The 19640-nt window shown below is 40.9% G+C and overlaps 1 protein-coding gene across 4 annotated transcripts in view; it reads left to right on the top strand.

The window, feature by feature from the left end:
• The window catches only part of LOC144527125 (potassium voltage-gated channel subfamily KQT member 5-like), a 172945-nt gene that overhangs the window by 135277 nt on the left and 18028 nt on the right, over positions 1-19640 (top strand). For all 4 annotated transcript variants that reach the window (XM_078265016.1, XM_078265024.1, XM_078265033.1 and 1 more), the window contains exons 5-10: positions 1685-1810; positions 5677-5787; positions 7016-7111; positions 9376-9470; positions 14040-14066; positions 18993-19216. In XM_078265016.1, the coding sequence (XP_078121142.1) occupies positions 1685-1810; positions 5677-5787; positions 7016-7111; positions 9376-9470; positions 14040-14066; positions 18993-19216 (679 nt within the window). The remainder of the gene's footprint in view (positions 1-1684; positions 1811-5676; positions 5788-7015; positions 7112-9375; positions 9471-14039; positions 14067-18992; positions 19217-19640) is intronic.

Here is a 19640-nt window from a genome sequence, read left to right as displayed (position 1 = left end):
TCAATTGGATAGACCTTCAACCAATCGGAGCAACGGAGACAGACGTCACGGAAGCTGCAAGTCAAAGGCAGGCTTCAACAGAGCAAAGGCAGAGGCGGAAGTTTCCGTGTCGTGCGGACGGGTGTGGCAATGTGTATACATACGTGATCGCGGTTCTCTGTTCCTCTTTGAAAATGAATGCGCTGTCAATATCTTCTATAACAGACGCGATGGTGGAATCTACACATCTCAATTCTCCAGCGGCAGCCATCTTTGTTGTAAACAAATTTGATCATCTGTCCATCATCGTATAAAGCAAGCCCTGACAGTTTGATTGGTCCAAACAGCTCTGGTTCGAGCATAGTTGCTCCTCAACTGAAGTCCAGACCGAACTTCCCGACCTCAAATGTTGTGGGCGGGGCTAAGTTCGACTGGCATCCAGGCTAGGAAGTTACTGTTAACACAACCCTTTATTTTCTCGAAAACAACAACGAAATTGACTCAAGATACTCATCCACATGATAAAGGATGTCTTAAGTGTCCCAAAAATATCATTAGCTCGAAACGAAGTTACTGCCTTTTGCCTTTGCAGGGCAGATTTACTCAAGTACTGTTATTAAGTACAAATTTGAAGTACTTGTGTCACGCAGTAGTGTGAGGTCCTGTTTTACCAGCAAAAAAAGTGTACTTTTACTGAAGTAAAGGATCTAAATACTTCTTCAACTACTGCTGCTGTAGATATTGGTTGTAGTAAGTTTACATGCAGAGTACTAATTTAAATCAAAGATGAGAACATGAGTATTGTCATGAAATTAGATTAAGCATAACCAGTTCAACGTGTAATTACCAAATGTTATATGATTTAATATAGAAAGGTAATAAAAAGTGTTTTGGAACTTGAAGTATTAGACTCAGTGGTGGTATTGAAAGATTTAGAGCTTTTACTCTCTGGCCTACTCTTTTTTTGCCATTTCTTGCCTTTCTTTCCATAACTCACTCTCCTCTCTTTGTCCTCCGCCTCGGATCAACCCACACAGATCCATCAACTTCTTTTCACTGCTTAGATCAGTATTACCACACAGAAGCCAGGACAGGTCATTGTCACTGACATAGTTCTTCTTTGCTCGTAGCAAAGCTGCACATTCAAACTGAATAGCCAACATCACATTGAAAGGGCCACATAATGTAAGACTGTGATGCAGCGAGGATGTTTTGTAAGTTTTTTTTGTGCCACTGTAGATAATTTTATATATATATATATATATATATATATATATATATATATATATATATATATATATAATAGTTTTGGAGGTGTTCCAGGCACGTCCAGCTGGGAGGAGGCCTCGGGGGAGACCCAGGACTAGGTGGAGGGATTATATCTCCAACCTGGCCTGGGAACGCCTCGGGATCCCCCAGTCGGAGCTGGTTAATGTGGCCCGGGAAAGGGAAGTTTGGGGTCCCCTGCTGGAGCTGCTACCCCCGCGACCCGACCCCGGATAAGCGGATGAAGATGGATGGATGGATGGATGGATAATAGTTTTCAAAAGGGGGCCTTTCTTCCATTGATTATTAACGTTCATAAATAAGTGTTTTGGCATTGCTGGCTGACTGGCACTATATCCGTGGTATTGAAAGGGGGATTTAATTAATGCATTTTTGTTTTGTTGTGCATGATCAAAAAACATCTCCCCTCTGTCTGCAGGAGCTGGTAACCGCCTGGTACATCGGCTTCTTGGTTCTCATCTTCTCTTCGTTCCTCGTCTACCTCGTGGAGACCAAGTCCAACGATGAGTTTGCTACCTACGCTGATGCGTTGTGGTGGGGCACGGTGAGTCTGGGGGAAGATCTGTAGCTCTGCTTGCCAGGATTCATTAAGAACTCCTAATGGAAAGTAGGGCTGCACGACATGAGCGTGATAATGTTTTAAATATCGCGATAATGATATTACTTGCGATAAATAAACATATTAAAGTGTTCTCAGTTCTGCTGCTTTCAGTACAACAAAGCTTGTTGAATTTAAAGGTCCAGTGTGTAACTTGTTTAGTTGTTCATTATCAAAATCTTTGTTCACAAACTTGTCCTTTTTCATGAATATTTACCACCACTATTAATTCCAAGTATTCCTATTGGCTTGAAATTTTACATTTGCATTCACATGAACTGGGGTAGACGCTCCATATTCATGCGCCATCTTGAAATACGTTAGCCGGTAACGGACATACAGGACATACGGCTCCGCCTTTCGCGCTTTCGCTGTCACATGATAAACTCACAGGTGCTGCTAATGCTGATAATGGGTATCGTAGCTTCACGGCCCTGGCAAGTTTGAAGAAGGAAACATGGAGGACCACACGTATTCAAAATCCAAATTTCAGGAATAGGAGTCTTCTTCTTCGCCCAGAAAAATGAAAAATATATTGAAAAGAGCAAGAGACCGGCTTTTTGAAGCGTGAAGGCTACCGTAGCTGTAACACGTGGTGCGAGAGAGTTGATTGCGATATATGATCTCAACGCTAGATGGGAGAAATTCCTGCACATTGGACCTTTAAAACAAATGAAAGGAAATAATTTCCAACCTTCTTTTGTTGAACAAATTGAACATATAAGTGAATATAAAATCCACCACTAAAAAAAGAATGACAGTTACATTATAAAGTGCAGTTTTCTACCGATATTTTCTTTCAACTAACACAAAAAATCTCGGAGTGTTTTTTGCGACTTGTCGCAGCCTTTCGTGATGCGTTTATTGCGCCAGTTGATATCGCGATGACGATTAAAAAAAACAATATGTTGTGCATCCCTAATGGTAATGAATATTTTAGTAACTGCCTGACACGTTTTCATTCCACCTCCAATATATGTAGCTATCTGTTAGATTTCTTGAATTGATTTCTTTTCACAGCCACAGTATGGTTTCCTGGGCAAAAGGAGATCTCAAAGTTACTCGTAACAACTCAGCACTGTTACCTCTTCACAGAAATTGGTCCTGCATTGGACACTAATATTTTTCTCCTGTTCAGTCTGTCATTGCCTCTGAGCATTGACAGCTCCTCCATAAACATTAGCCCTGCATGGCTCCATTAAACACCATTTTCATACCGCCTCCAAAAATCATAATAATACCAAATGGCTGCAGCCGCCTTTGTCATGCAAGGCAATCAGAGTCTGAAAGATAATCATTCAATCAGTCTGCCAAAACAGCTAGATAGATGGATATATGTGTAGATAGATAGACAGATAAAGAGTACTGAAGACAAGCAAGGAGTTTTGCAAGCAGTATCTGCAGTTCCAGCCCACAGCCAGCTCCTGTCATTAAATGGTGAATACAGTCCATCAAATGCTTATTTTTCCTCCTGCTGAACATGTGAATAACTCTCTTCAAATGTGCTTAGGACCATCACTGCATATCATTATCAGAATTATCTCTGTTTCTTCCTTTATTATAACCTAATTCGCTGGCTCCTTCTTTTATCAAAACATTGTAATCTTCTCTTTGGTTCAGTGCAGTCAGTCAAAGGTGTAAGGTGTTACACTGCACTGCCTGAAGGCGTCATTTTAAAGTATGCCTCTATGTGGCACTCAAGCAGTATGCAAAAGGAAAAACACATGCAAATATAATACAGTTATGCACACCAAAAGACAAAAATAATGAAGGCAAATACTGAACATATGAGGTTAGTTAGACTAATCTAATAATTTAAAAGAAAACTGACACATCAAGATCAACATTTTCATTCAAGTCTGCCACAGGTGACTCCAAATGAACCCTCTTAATGTTAAGTTAATGTTAAATTAAATAAATGTTTCAGAAACCTCTGCCAGCAGCTCAATTCAATGAGTGGAATTTTGTTTTCGCTGCACAAAGCAGTAAAAACACTTTCTGATAAGGTGCCCTTATAAGGGTTAATAGGTTATGGCTTTCCACTGTTAATAATAAATAATTTGCTGAAGCTTTATAGATACTTTTGTCATTAATGACAACTTTTTGTGAAGAAATCCTTCAAATAAATGAGTCTGAGTAAATGTTAATGGATTGTTAAACTAAATTCATTAAGGAGCTAAAGAGAAGGATAAAGCAAGTGTCCTGCTGCACGAGGAGAAACACAGTCACGTCTAGGGAATGGCAGGCTTGGACCCAAATGTGCAGAGTGTGAAGGAGAGGAGGCAGCAGGTAGATTTTAAAGGTTTAATAAACAAAACAGCTTACAAACAAAAGGTGTCCTAAAGCAGTCAGGAAGAAACTGGCAACCGAGATCCAAACAAAAAACTAACAACCTGTAGACACTGATAACTAAGAGACGCACAAACCACAAAGAAGCAACTCGTGGGAGGAAATGCTGTGATTACGTTTGCATGCACATAATATTCCGAAAAAAAAAGTTTGCCAGCGGTGGTGGACTTGTTGGAGCGTGCAAACACAGCGTCCCTCTTTCATTCCTTCAACCAGCTTCTTGAAAAGGTCGGCCTAGCAATGTTTGTACATATCCAAAAACCTGTTGGTATCCAAGTCTTTAATCATGTTTAAAAGTAGCTGTGTTTCTCCTTCTTATCGGGTGTGCAGCCTTGCAAACTGTTGGTTGGTTGGTTTGTGTACAGCAACCACAGCAACGCACAGAGCTGACCATAACCCGTAAACAGGCAAGAGGCCGTAAACTGGGCGTAAAAACCCTGATTGAGACACATATTCTGAATGCGCTGTATACATGTCCAAATAATGCCTCTAACACCTGAATAATACCGGCATATCCCATATGTCTTAATCAGAAAATGTTATATTCGGAAAAAGGCCTTATTCAGAATATCCAACCGGAATATGCAGTTTACATGACCTGTATCAAATTCGGAATATTGTCATATTCTGAATAATAGTGGAATATTATGTGCATGTAAACGTAGTCACTGACAAGAGACAAAGAAAGCACAGAGACTAAATACACAAGGTAACGAGGGTAGGAACGAGGGACAGGTGACATAAGGGCTGAAGAACAGGTGGAACACATCAGGGCAGGGCAGACAATAGCTGTGTTCGAAACATTTCCCTCATTCACTCACACACTATTCCCTATAGTGTTTATTAAATAGTGAACTATATAAGGAACATCCAAACGAGATTTCGGACACTCTCTGAAAACACATTGTTACGTGACTTGCGTCAGGAGATGTGCCTATTATTTGTGCGACGGAGGCGGGCGCGCCCAGCATCATGTAAACAAACCAAAACTAAAATAGATCTAATAAAATAACACAACCATGAAACAAACAGGGAAACAACACAAACAGGGAATGAATAAACACAAGAAAACAGTAAAAACTACAACTGAAAACCCCAACCGTGACAAACACCAGCAAAGGGGATTTTTCACAGCCTGAACACCCAAAAGCTGTTCTTATTAATGGCTTTTAACTGATGTGTACAACACTGATAAACGATGTATTAACTGTGAATTAGTTTCAGTTGATAAAGGGTGTCTAATTAGAAAACGCTTCCAAAAGCAACATATCTTTCAAGAAACAACCTCCTTCAGCTGTTTAATGGCAACTTGTTTTTATCAAAGAAATAGTTTCTGAGCTTGCATTATATTGGTGTCATATCTATTTTGTTTTTCCAGATGATTTTCTTTCATCTGTATACATTGCCAGAGCCTCATTATGGGCATCATTCAGAACCTGATAATAAGTCATTTGTTTTCATAGATCACCCTGACAACCATTGGTTATGGGGACAAGACGCCAAAGACGTGGACGGGACGGATGCTGTCCGCAGGGTTTGCCCTCCTGGGCATCTCCTTCTTTGCCTTGCCAGCTGTAAGTCAGTATTCTTATATTGAATCCGTTCTTTTACGGTGTCAAAGAGCAGGCAGATGTTTCAGTGCTATTCTGACAGATTAATTTGTAAAGCGTTGAAGCTTTGGCCTTTGAAGATTACCTGAATGGAATATTTACTTTAAAGCTATCGTGCACAGCCATTTTTGTATTAATGGACAGCCGTTACATTCAAGCCAGTTGATACAAAGCTAATTAAGCCTATGAGCTAAACAAAACTCTCTGTTTTTTCTCAGTATGGCTATGTTGACTGGTGCCGGCAGGATTCTATTTCAAAGTACGCACAAAAACCGCCCGCCCTCTGAAACGGTTTACTGCGCCGGAAATCAGCTGTTCTTATAATCTTTAATGTTTATGACAGTGTGCTCCTAGCGTACTTTTATCATATCATAATGACCAGATCATGAAAACATTTTACTAAAGCGTTTTGTAAGAGAAAGAGAGAGGTGGATGCGCTCAGAGCAGACAGCTGTCATCAGCTGAGTCATAAAAATGAACATTCTGATTAATAGTGGATGGGTTGTTGGTGAAATATTGTAATGATCCAATTATTACTGTGAACACAGCAGAGAGCAGAACAGAGCTGCTGTCAGCTGCTGCTCCTGTGCGCATTCACGCATAATTATCATTAGTTGCGTTGTGTGTCTCACAGAAAAAAATACAGGATAAGGGCTGCCGGCGCCACTGGCTATGTTTACTAAATGGTGTGAAGATAATTACCTCTTCTTAAGAGTCCGTCATGTTTTTTAATCCATGGTCCTTGGCTACTAGCAACTGCGTGGAAGAGGGGCGGGCGTGGTGCGCGATCACGGAAGGCTTGTATTATGTCGATGCTCCGGCAGTTTTCTTGGCATTACTTAGAATTCCTGATGGGGGAGACAGGAACTATGCACTATAGCTTTAAGGAAATAAAATGTTATTGATGGAAATTAGTATACATTTACTTTTCCTTACCTCCTTAGACGGCTTTTGGAGGCTGTCCTCCCGCCAAAAACATCTCCCATAGGTTGTTTATTTGTTCATATATAGCTTCATATCATACATATATATATATATACATACTACCCTGACCCTGGCATTTTTCATGCAGACACAATGGACGTTCTCATACCTGTTGTGGTTTCTCTTTGTTTCTGTTGTAGTTTCTCAGCAGCTCAATTATACTTGAGTACACATGCATCCAGTATTTCATCCTATTAATATCATACAGGGTATTCTGGGCTCAGGCTTTGCCCTGAAGGTCCAGGAGCAGCACAGACAGAAGCACTTTGAGAAAAGGAGAAATCCAGCCGCCTACCTCATCCAGGTAAAGCAGACAGCCTGCTGTCTTACTGTTTCTCTGACACACATCAATTGTTTTTTGGGCTGGAAATAAAAAAAAACTGTTATAATGAATTGTTGCTGTTATTCAAAACAATACACCACAGCAACTAAGTAAACTGAATGCCTGCTCAATATAAAATGTGTTTAAATGATTTTACCATTCTCCAGTTTCCCTCTTACCTCCGTGGACTCTCTGAAACCCTGAAACTACCCAATAAAAAGCACATAGCATGTAGCTTCACTCTGTCCGGCCCTGTGCCCCTTCATCCTCACTTTGTTTAAACCCATAGACTGTAATAATAATGGATGAAGCTTCTGGGACTGAAAAGTGAAGCCAATGCGAAAGTATCTTAACTCCACTGGTTGCAAAAAAGAAGTCTGTTTCTATAGAAGTCTATGAGAAAATGGCTTCTCACTTAATTATTTTCCTCAGTCAACATTTTCATAATGGGTTTATGGTCTTAATCACTAGTTTCAAGTCTTCTTCAATACAGCACGATGTTCATTTAGTAAATTTTGGTCCCACTTATTTTAAAAATTGACAATAAAGCAGGGGATGCTTTAGGGGCGTGGCTACACGCTGACCTGTCAATCAGGACAGAGGCTTAGCAATGCTAACCATGGCACTGTGTTTTAATCAGGACAGATGGTGCATTCTATTTGTACTCGGGAGTCGGAATTTTCGAGTTATAAGTCAGAAACAAGCCCCCTGAAGTCGGATTTCTCCGAGCACCTCGCAGTACCCCGAGCAGCCGACCTCAAAATCCAACGTGGCTGCATCAACAGTAGTGAAAGCTGTAGTAATATACAGTTTATATATCTATATATGTCTTATTTGTGTATCATTAAATACGTTTTAAACACAGTTCTGTCCAAGGTTCTATCTGTGGATATTTGCGACGCTGTTTGTATGCATCAAAAACAGCGTAATGCGTTGTAATCAACTGGTATTGCTAACAATGGCTAATCTGAATAGAGCAAACTCCACAGTGAAATCCGACTTGTTTTAATGGAACGCGGTTAACTCGGGTGTGACGTTATTCCCAGCTCTGGCTTCGAAGGTAAATTAAATGCACTAAGAGGCATAGCAATGCTAACCATGGCACTGTCGACATTGAAATAGCCGTAAACTTGTTTTTGTCTTAAACTTTGACCCTCTCACTGTGTGTTTTCACTTCATTAAAGTTGAATGGAACATTTGGTCGCCTAAAAATGCCTTGTTTACCATTATGCAAACCAAGCTAGCTAGCTATGGCTAGCTGATAACTTATGGGAAAGTTTGTCGATCTTCTGTACTGCTGTACATGCAGATAAATGGTGGCAATACCCGGAGGTCAGCGCTTACCCATCGGTAAATCTCCACTGGATGACTCGCTTCAGAAGGGTTGAAAATCAGCAACTTTCCCTCTTTAGCGTTTACCACAGCACCATTGCAACCATAAACAACACTGGCTTGGTTGCGTCATCCTCCCCAGCTTCACCCTCTCGTCAGAAATCGCTACATCCGGTTGCAAAAAACCAAGATGGCGTTGTCCGTATCACCAAATTCAAGGCTTCAAAACAGCAGTCCATGAACCAAGTGGTGACGTCACGGGTGCTACGTCCACCATTTTTACAGTCTATAGTTTAAGCCCAGAAACACCATTTGGGCAAACCCATTCTTGCTATCCCTCTCTTGTCTGCTTCACACATTTCCTTCTCTTCCAGCCTGATCTTCACACACACCTTTTGTTTGACCCTGACTTTTATCGGTGCTGACCTCACGTTGTCCTCCTCATATATTTTTCTGTACACTTCCTTCTCGTCCTCTGCTCTCTCACCCTCCTTCCTCCCACATGCTTCTCCATTTCTCCCAACCCCCCCCCCCCTTTCCTGACTTCCACCTCCTCTTGTCTCCTCCTTCTCTTCACCCTGTCCGTCCCAATGTTGTACCAGGCTGCGTGGCGTTATTACTCCACCGACAGCACCAAGCCCTACCTGGACGCCACTTGGCGGCACTATGAGAGCCTCCTGCCTTCCCACAGGCATGTATCCATGCCTGACCTCCGCCCAGCCACAGACGTGACACACCTGTTGTTTGGTTTTCACTAATCAGCTATTTCATTTTTTTTCTTTTCTATTCTCCTCATCCTCTTCTTCCTTCTTACTCCCTCCTCTGCCTTGTTTTTGTTGTATTTACTTTTTTTTTAATCTTTTTTTTTTTTCTTTGTACCTTTTTCTTCCTGGTTTTGTGTATTCTGCATGCAGTGTGTTTGGCGTAGTTATGCGGCTGATGAGAACTCGGTTTCCATTGCTACCTGGAAGCCTCACTTGAAGGCGTTGCATACCTGCAGCCCTACAAAGTAGGTACAACTATGGCAGCTGGTGTCTGTATTTGGTGTCTGTGCCACTCAAGCCATTCATTCTGTATAGCTGTGGTTATCTTTTTAAAATGATTCCGATTTTCACTTTTTTTGTGCTCAGTCTTATTGCTCAACGTATCCGTGTTGCTCTCTCTATTGAACATATATATGCATTGATTTTAAATTTTTATTTTTCTCATGAGAAATTGGTTCACATCCATCAAAAAGACTGATCCTTTCCAGGCTCCATTAGTACTTGAATATAGCTTGCGTGAATTAATCTAACGCCGACTTCTAGGAAATCTCTTAATTTAATCTCTTTAATTTTTTGTTGCTATTATATAAATGACATTTTGTCCCTTCACCGAACTCGCACTAAGTCAGGCTCTCTGTATTTAAAGTAATTTGAGTGCTCAATGGGCCAGTGACTTTCACTGATGTTACTTTGAGGGTCTGAGGCAGCAATTTCAGCATTATCTCAGTATCTATTTATGATGGAAATTGTGGCCTCAATGAGCCAATTAAGCTTTTTTGAATTTGCAGCACTTCAGTCTCTTTAAATTGGGTGGCCACTAAGCACTAATGCCCTGACAAATCTAGAGGTACAGTGCATATACTTAAGTCTGTCAGTGGCTTTGGTAGCTGACTTATCTAAAATACGTGCATACACACAGACACAGTATATATCAATATAGACGAGTCTTCAACTTACAAGTCGAGTATGTGCATGCAGCATGGGGGTAGACAACGTATTGCCACGATGTCATGATAGCGTAAGGTTATTTACACTATTTAGCGATACAGCAACTTGCTGGAAAACAGTGAAATTATGTTTCTGGTCGCTCTCATCCTCACATTTCCAAAACTTATTGATACACATCTCTCAGCTCTAGCTAGCTAACATGTCACACATGGGCTCTGGGTTGTTTGCATTTCTTTAAACCATTCACAATGGTTTTGGGCAGCGCTAAGCTCCAGTCGCAGTGACGGTGGCTCTGCAAAATAGTCTCTGGGAGGAACTTGTTCTGCTGGAACATTTGCACGTAGGGAGGCCAGCTCTGGAAAGGCTAATTCCCCACAAAAGAAAACGCCACATACAATTTTAAATTAAGTTAACTGTTCATACTACAGTAACGTGAACTATTTAAATTAGCTGGATACATGGTTAAACCTCATTTGCTCGTACTTCGTCCTCAGCAATTCCGCCAATCGGTCCCAAAACCGTCGTTGCCATTTGCAGGAGGGCTTTCCATCTATCGTTGCCAATGAATGTTTCTGGTGATCTGTTTACAATGGAATACTTTATCTTGCCCGGCGTTAGCTACAGCTACCCCCCATGACTGCAGGGTTTTTACCTGGTCCTTCATTATTGCGAGAGGACACAACCAAAACCATAGTATTTTTCAGGCCAAGTCTCTGTGTTACCCTCGCTAGCGTAATGCAGACGATAGGCCATGCTTTGAAAATAACTTTCAATAACCGTTGGGCAAACATACTAGCCTGTCCCTGTTAGATAACATTAAATTCTACAGTGGGGCAAAAAAGTATTTAGTCAGCCACCAATTGTGCAAGTTCTCCCACTTAAAAAGATGAGAGAGGCCTGTAATTTTCATCATAGGTACACGTGAGAAAAAAAAAAATCCAGAAAATCACATTGTAGGATTTTTAATGAATTTATTTGCAAATTATGGTGGAAAATAAGTATTTGGTCAATAACAAAAGTTCATCTCAATACTTTGTTATATACCCTTTGTTGGAAATGACAGAGGTCAAACGTTTTCTGTAAGTCTTCACAAGGTTTTCACACACTGTTGCTGGTATTTGGGCCCATTCCTCCATGCAGATCTCCTCTAGAGCAGTGATGTTTTGGGGCTGTCGCTGGGCAACACGGACTTTCAACTCCCTCCAAAGATTTTCTATGGGGTTGAGATCTGGAGACTGGCTAGGCCACTCCAGGACCTTGAAATGCTTCTTACGAAGCCACTCCTTTGTTGCCCGGGCGGTGTGTTTGGGATCATTGTCATGCTGAAAGACCCAGCCACGTTTCATCTTCAATGCCCTTGCTAATGGAAGGAGGTTTTCACTCAAAATCTCACGATACATGGCCCCATTCATTCTTTCCTTTACACGGATCAGTGGTCCTGGTCCCTTTGCAGAAAAACAGCCCCAAAGCATGATGTTTCCAACCCCATGCTTCACAGTAGGTATGGTGTTCTTTGGATGCAACTCAGCATTCTTGATGGTAGCCTTTGTTACTTTGGTCCCATCTCTCTGCAGGTCATTCACTAGGTCCCCCCGTGTGGTTCTGGGATTTTTGCTCACCGTTCTTCTGATCATTTTGACCCCACAGGGTGAGATCTTGCGTGGAGCCCCAGATCGAGGGAGATTATTAGTGGTCTTGTATGTCTTCCATTTTCTTATAATTGCTCCCACCGTTGATTTCTTCACACCAAGCTGCTTACGTATTGCAGATTCAGTCTTCCCAGCCTGGTGCGGGTCTACAATTTTGTTTCTTGTGTCCTTTAACAGCTCTTTGGTCTTGGCCATAGTGGAGTTTGGAGTGTAACTGTTTGAGGTTGTGGACAGGTGCCATTAATACAGGTAACGAGTGGAGGACAGAGGAGCCTCTTAAAGAAGAAGTTACAGGTCTGTGAGAGCCAGAAATCTTGCTTGTTTGTAGGTGACCAAATACTTATTTTCCTGAGGAATTTGCAAATAAATTCATTACAAATCCTACAATGTGATTTTCTGGATTTTTTTTTCTCATTTTGAAGTGTACCTATGATGAAAATTACAGGCCTCATCTTTTTAAGTGGGAGAACTTGCACAATTGGTGGCTGACTAAATGCTTTTTTGCCCCACTGTATAAACATATTCTTTGTTAATCTTTACAATAAGTTAACCACAAGTTAAGAGCACATAACATTGCTTATTCTGGATATTATATTAGTAATGTCTGCATGTATGAGATATGTATACCATGCATTAGATGTCTAACTAACCACCATCTTATCCATGGCTCTGACCAGATCACTAGATGCTAGCTAACTCTCCACTCTTAGCTAACTGGGAGGGTTCCTTCGTGGGATATTGAACATTTTCCAACCATTATTTTTTGTAATTTTAACAGTTCAGGGCATTTAGCATGGCATTCAGTTTTTTTTCTAAACCCATCTATGGAGCCTGGAAATATTGTGAAACCATCTGCAAGGCATATAGTATGTAGTTATAGAGTCATATTGAACTGTACAAAAGACATACTCTGATTACAAAGACACTGCTTTAAGTGATTAAGTGAACAGATCTTCAGTCACTCAGTCACTATAATCTCTTGTTGCAAATGCTTCCTTAGATTGCCTGGATAGTCTGCATTGACATGCATGTATAGTGAGCCTGCTGTTTGTTAAGGTCTATTTCCCTGGAATGCTTCTGCAACAGTCGCTGACAAAGCCCTTAATTCAGTAATCTTTCTATCATGCTGATTTAGTGGACCACAGCAGTGTGTTTGCAGGTTTTAGCTCCTTAACTGCAAATCATGTACACCTAAAAAAAAATTTGAATGCAGGCTATACCATTTTCTTCCCTTTAACCTACATTTCTATGTATCCATTGATTTCCATCAATTTCTGTACAAAATAAAAAATAAATTACAACTCTTGTAACTGAAAAGCAGCAGACTCTTGAAACTTGCTTGGGTCCTGTAATCCATTGCCATGAACATCAAGTTAGTTATACTGTAACAATATCCCTTGGCTGGTGGGCACAGAGGTGTTTAATGTCAAGTTTTTCTTCAACAGCAGAATTTCCAATTTGTACTGTAGAAGATAATCCACATTGTTCATGGTGATCGCAGTTTTTATCTTGTTTAAAATAAATACTATCTTCTGCCAACCACAAGCCAATGACGACAACAGTACTGGGCAAATAGCCAATCAAATTGCAGCAGGGCAACAGGCAATCAGCCCCACTTAGCATCACATTTGTGCTATTTACTTTCATTGCCAAAGGCTTTGGGCATGCGTATCGTTGTTCACTCGGGGCACGTAACTTTGTGTTGAGTGTGGGGTTATCCCCACATAGCTGCCTCTTAAATTAAGCGCATTCAAATCACCATTTTAAACATATCATATACAGCCACTGATCTTAAATTGTAGAATAAGGAAACCAATTATGTTTCATGTCATGCATTTATGCAGATTGTTTTTAAACACACTTTCAGCTTTGCCCCACTTGTCCTAAGTGACTACTTAAAACGAGTATGCTAATACCAAACCAATTCAGACTAGATGTTCTCTGTTACATTACTTTATCAAGTTTCAAGAGTCTGCATATAGATGTTTATATTGTATTAAAATAAATGGAAGCCAATGGGAAAAATGCTGTCAAATGTCTGATACACAGCAGTGTGGTTTGCAACATGCTTAGCTGTAATGTAAAGTCTTTGTGATTTGTAATAAATGGGCTGCAACATGCAAAAGCATTGTTATGGTCCTTAAAGGACAATTGACACTGAATTATTATGAAAAGATGCTTTCTAATATATATTTTTTGCTTTCTTCTCAACTCCAGAAAGGAGCAGGGAGAGTCGACCACAAGGTTTGTAACTGCTGTTTCACTGAACATTCCAGGTCTTCCATTATGTTCCATAGGGCTGGGTATCAAACTTAAATACTTTTTCTGGGACTGACTGAGTAAAAAAAGTTAAAATTTTTGGATAGTTCCTTGGTTATTTTATTTTTTTTTTCAATTTTTATTTAAGCAAAGGTCTTGTGTGGCTGCTTGTGTATAAGAACACTTAACATTTAGAAGTTTGGTTTCTTTTGTAAAACGAAAGAAAGGATTTAGTAGAAAAACATGTTTAAATAATTTAAACCGAACTGAACGTGAAACTTAAGTTCCACTGTCATCATTTCCTTGCCCCACTTTCAGATAGTTCTATTTTAAAGATGATTTTTCCTTTTTTCATAGTGTTTACTCCTTTCTGTTATTTGAGTTTTAACTTAACCACAAACACACACACTTTGTATTAAAACGGCTGTGGCAGCAACATCAACAGCATATTGAGGAAATAAATCAGCTGACTGATTGACAAAAGCAGAGGACTTACCAGTTGACTGTGCATGCCGATTAATTTTGAAACAACTCAACCAAAGTTATCACTCACTCCGACCAATGGTGGACCAACAGCAACAGACTGAGCGACAGTTTTGCTTTCGCGTTTTGCTGATTAAAGTCCAGCTCTGTGTCATGGCAGTGTGGGCATTGTGTGCACATGAACAGTGTTTTAGATTCCCTTCACGGAGGTTTGTTAATATCCGCTGGATCTCGGCAGACCTCGGCTGCTCCAAACTCCGTGCACTGGCGCCACGGAGGGAAGCCAAACACCGTTCATCTGCACACACTGCCCACACAAAGATGGCACAGAGCTGGATTAAAAAGTAGTTCCTTAAAATATCCCTTTAATATAAAAATACTGAAAAGTGCTTAAGTGAACTTTAAAATAAGGACTCAACACAATTTTGCTATCTGTAAAAAAACTATAAGGTATGGTATTGCCACTAGTTTTAAAAAAATGTTTTAATGATATCCAGCCCTATTAAGGAGGACAATCATCAGTACAAAGCATAATACACCTAAATACTCCTTTTGCTCCACTTCTGTGTGAACTGCACTGTCACAGAGAGAGTAAAGTCAGGAGGTGTTAAAGGCTGCGGGTGATGAAATGTAGACCTTCTAATAGCCACTTTTACTCTAGCACTCTGTATGACTCATTGTTTTATGTTAACGTTTTGTGCTCTCATCTATGTTTCTTTTTTATCACTGGTTCTTCTCTCCAAAAAACACACATACAGTACATGCACATGCTGAGGCTCTCAAATACAAGCAACCATACACATACTTGCATGCCCACACATTCTTTCCCCTATTTTTTAACCATCCTTTTGCCTCAGCTACCTACTATGCTCTTATTAGAAAGTATGCTTTCTTGGAGCCTGTCTTCATGTTACCAAATGTTCTGATGATATCCTGACGGTAGTCTTTTAGCTAATGCATTTTTAGAATCACAAGGGGAGGACAGCATGCAGGGTAGTGAGGGCTGAGTGATGTAATATGTTGTGTTTATGAAACACTAAGCAAATGTTTGTCTGTAAACCACCTGAGCAACCAGTTGTACTGTTTTTCCCTTGAGCCATGTGTCATATATGAACTATACCACATTGCAGAGGAAAAATCAATTAAATAAATAACCAATTTATAGGGAATCAGCCTTGCCTGCACACAGGTAAGAGCAGAATCCATCCCATGCAATCTTTAGCATGTCTTAAGAACGAGGCAGGAGAGCTCCAGCCTTCACCTTTTGTTTTTTTTCTTTGCAAACCCCTGACTCTATTTACATCTATACTGCTGAGCCGGAGAGGAAATTAAAAGCCACATTGTACAGTCCAACTGGAGCTGCCTTACTTTTTTTATTAACTAGATTAAATGTATTAATCTTCCAAGTAATATACCACATAAGTGCAATAATAAAACACAGCTGTAGGACAAAAAAATGAATGAAAAAAAACAACCAACTTCTGCATCTTTATGCCCTCCGTGAACCCACAAGTGTCTGTCTAAGGTTACTGGCCTCACACTGGTGACTCAGGCACTTGTTGCCATGGCCCAGCTGAATTCACATAGTTAAATGGGGGGACATGAAGTGCGTGAGTCACCAAATTGCAGCCTTTTTCAAATGGTGCTGTAGATGTTCATTTTCCCCTACTAAGTTCAATTGCCTCCGTTCTGCCACTTGGAAATGTCAGTGGTTGACAAATGAAAGCGGCAACAGACACTCTGCTTTATTACGTTGTACTTCGTAGCCTTCAAACATTTAGTCTAACTAAGGATCATTGCATTTACAGGTTGACTTACTGTAATGCAGCATGAAAAAAGAAAGTAGTAGAAAGAATGGTTAAATTAAAAAAGGGCAAGTGGAAAAAAGGTGCGCTCTGTTTCACCTCACAAAAAATTCAGAGGTAAATACTTTCTCTCTGGTCCTGCATCATGTAACACATCACCATATGTTTATCTCCCCTTGGTGCTTTAGTAAAATTATTAGTAATAAACAGAAGCTACTGAGGAGGCGTACCACTCGGAAACATAGGTACACATCGTTTCTGCACCTCTGTTACATGACGTTTTTATTTGGGAATGCTGACTAATTCTTGGTGCATGAGTATCTGTAGCAGGCTGTGCAGCCTCAGAGAGGACAGAGTAACTAAATATTGCAGGAAGACATCCGTCACCTTTACAGTAACACACTATCTGCCTTTGTTTGATCTTTGCCTGAGTAATGTGCTACTCCTGCCTGTTGTGATTTTGGTTTTAACTACATTCTCTCTGTCAATAGTTGTACCAGGTTTCATTGTCAGTAGCAGTATCCTGTGAAATAATGAACATCTGCAAGCTTTTTCTTGACTACGGAGGGATCAAAATAATTATACGTCATAGACCACCATCATTTTTCTTTTCACGCAGCTCCTGGTGTTACACCTCAACTACATATCACACTGTGCTCCCCATATCTCAGATACAAACTTTAAACTATATGTTACTCCGGTTCTGGCCACTCAAACACATCATGTGCCTCTATATACACAATCAAAGATAAGTCTGGTGATATTTTATTTTTTCTTGTCAACAAATCCAATGAGAAGACCGAAACCAGCAATGGATTGATCCTAACTAGGATTGCTGTGTAGCCAGTGCCTGATATCTTCTTCCTCCGTGTCATAGAGCTCCATTGTTGTTTATAATCTTTTAAAACGCATCAGTGAGCCACACAGTTGCACTGGCTGAAGTTTTTCCCCTAGGTTGACTGCCTTAGCCTGTTACTCCCATTTTTTCCTTTCAAGCAAGTCTACTTTATGGTTTTAACCAAATGTACTCTGGCCCAGCTCAGTAAAAAACACCAAATCCATCAGCACGTTAGCGTGTTGTTCACTACAGAACCTGTTTGTAACTGTTTGTAACTACACAGTGCTGCGGAGGAGGGTCTGGCTAGTCCACACAGCATTGCGGGATGGGAGAGAAACGTGCTCTGGTTTATTGGCATGTCTTTAAACCAATCACAATCGTCCTGAGCGGCGCTAAGCGCCGGACGGAGCCCCGGTGCCTCTGCAAAATAGCCTCGGGAAGGAACTTGTTTTGGTGGAACGTGTACATTAAGAGGTTGTTTTAGTCGTGCGAGAGAAAACTCAGATTGGACAGATAGTCTAGCTAGCTGTCTGGATTTACCCTGCAGAGATCTGAGGAGCAGTTAACCATAGTCCTCATAAATCCACCGGAGTTTAAAATTACAACACAAAGAAAGTGTAAGGTAATGGACATCTGGCCAAAAAGAAGGACATCCGGCAGAATTCCCGGCAGCAACGGAGCAATCCCAGAAGTTGAACGTCGTGGATATAGACATGTCCACTTAAGTTTAATTTGACTCAATCAAAAGCTGTCCTGCTGATGTAAATCGTCACAAGAGCACCAAATGTGTATTAACTCACAGCTGAAAGTAGTACCCTACAAAATCACCTTTATTCCTGCTTAAGAATTGTTTGACAAAACGTAGTGCCGAGTTGGTTTAGGAAATGACTGAGCCTCTCTGTTATAAAATATTTACTTCTTCAGTAGGAACCAATGAGCTGGTGCCACAGAAAGGTTGAAGACCGACGAACGCATTGTTGGTTTTGATCCATTCATTCGATTTGCTGACAATAACAAAACTATATACGAACCTTATTCTTTGATGTTAAACTACTCATGTTCAATCCAAAATACAGTAACACTTTTAAATGAGCCATGCCTGATGCTTGTGCACCGCCTCTGCATGCAGTCATTATATATAGCCGCACAATCAGAGAATCAGCCACTCCCTTGCTTTCTTTACACTTCACCGTCCTGTTCCTTCCCTTACCACAAGTAATTTTCATCTATTTTCTTCCATAACCTCACTCTTTCATGACACTTTACATGGAACATATGTGCAAATAATACTATAGCTTTGAATGGGGATTTGTTGTAGGGTATGGTATGCAACATATATAATATAAGCATAAATGAAAGTGTAACAACATTTAATATGATAATGTGACATTGAGAGTCAATGTCAGTGGGGTCCAATTTAAAAAATGTGAACGCATCAAGGCACAAACTACACCACGCAGTCGAAGAATGATACCCAACCTGAGCTTGCATTTTGTGTAAAGCACCTGCTGCAGTGCTGCGATGCATGCTAGTCTCCATCTTGTCCTGCTGCCCCTCACCCTCATATTAGTAGATACAGTTCTGAATGGAGACATATGAAGAGATTGTGTAGAAACAGATTCATGCCAAAAGTCTTGGATCATTTATAGTGTTGCCCTAAACCTTACATCATTAACATGTCTTTATCTGTCATTCCACCTCTTCATAACATCGTTCCCTTCTTACTCTTCTCCCTACTCCAACTCCCCACTCTTTTCCACTCTTCATCCTCATTTCACTCCACAGTCAGAAGTTGAGCTTCAAGGACCGGGTGAGGATGGCGAGCCCTCGAGGTCAGAGCATCAAGAACAGGCAGACGTCTTCGGTGAACGACCGGCGCTCTCCGGTGGCTGATGCCGGGACAGAGGGCACCAGCCCTGCCAAGGTGCAGAAGAGCTGGAGCTTCAACGACCGCACACGCTTCAGACCCTCGCTCCGCCTAAAGAGCCAGTCGCGCTCCACCACTGATGGTGAGTGACTATGTCGCGTTATTATGGATCCCACTTGGTTTCTTGGCAAGACCCGCCCTATGAAAAAGCCCGATTGGTTGAGGTTAGGCATTGACCTTGAGTAGTTAAAGGTGCAGTAAGCGATGTTGCGCAAAGACTGTTGATATTTGAACTCAACTGCAAACTAATACAACCCCCCCTTCAGAAGCTCTGCCCCCCAGATTCATGGACAGTTAACTACTGGCCGGCACATTCACATGCTGCCTCCCCCCTCCTCACCCCCTACCATCAACTGGCGCCGCCTGTTGCTGATTGGCTGGAATAGTGTTATGTGGCTGGTGCACTCCTTTCTGTTTGTTTTCCATTTACACGTCAGGGCTGTGTATTAACTATGGATTTTCTTTCAGCGCACACAGAAAATAGAGAGCTAGGTGACCGTGAGGAG

The sequence above is a fragment of the Sander vitreus genome, chromosome 2, assembly GCF_031162955.1.
Source record: "Sander vitreus isolate 19-12246 chromosome 2, sanVit1, whole genome shotgun sequence".
NCBI classification, from domain to species: domain Eukaryota; kingdom Metazoa; phylum Chordata; class Actinopteri; order Perciformes; family Percidae; genus Sander; species Sander vitreus.
The sequence above is the reverse complement of the archived record's forward strand: the minus strand, read 5'-3'. Positions and strand labels throughout refer to the sequence as shown.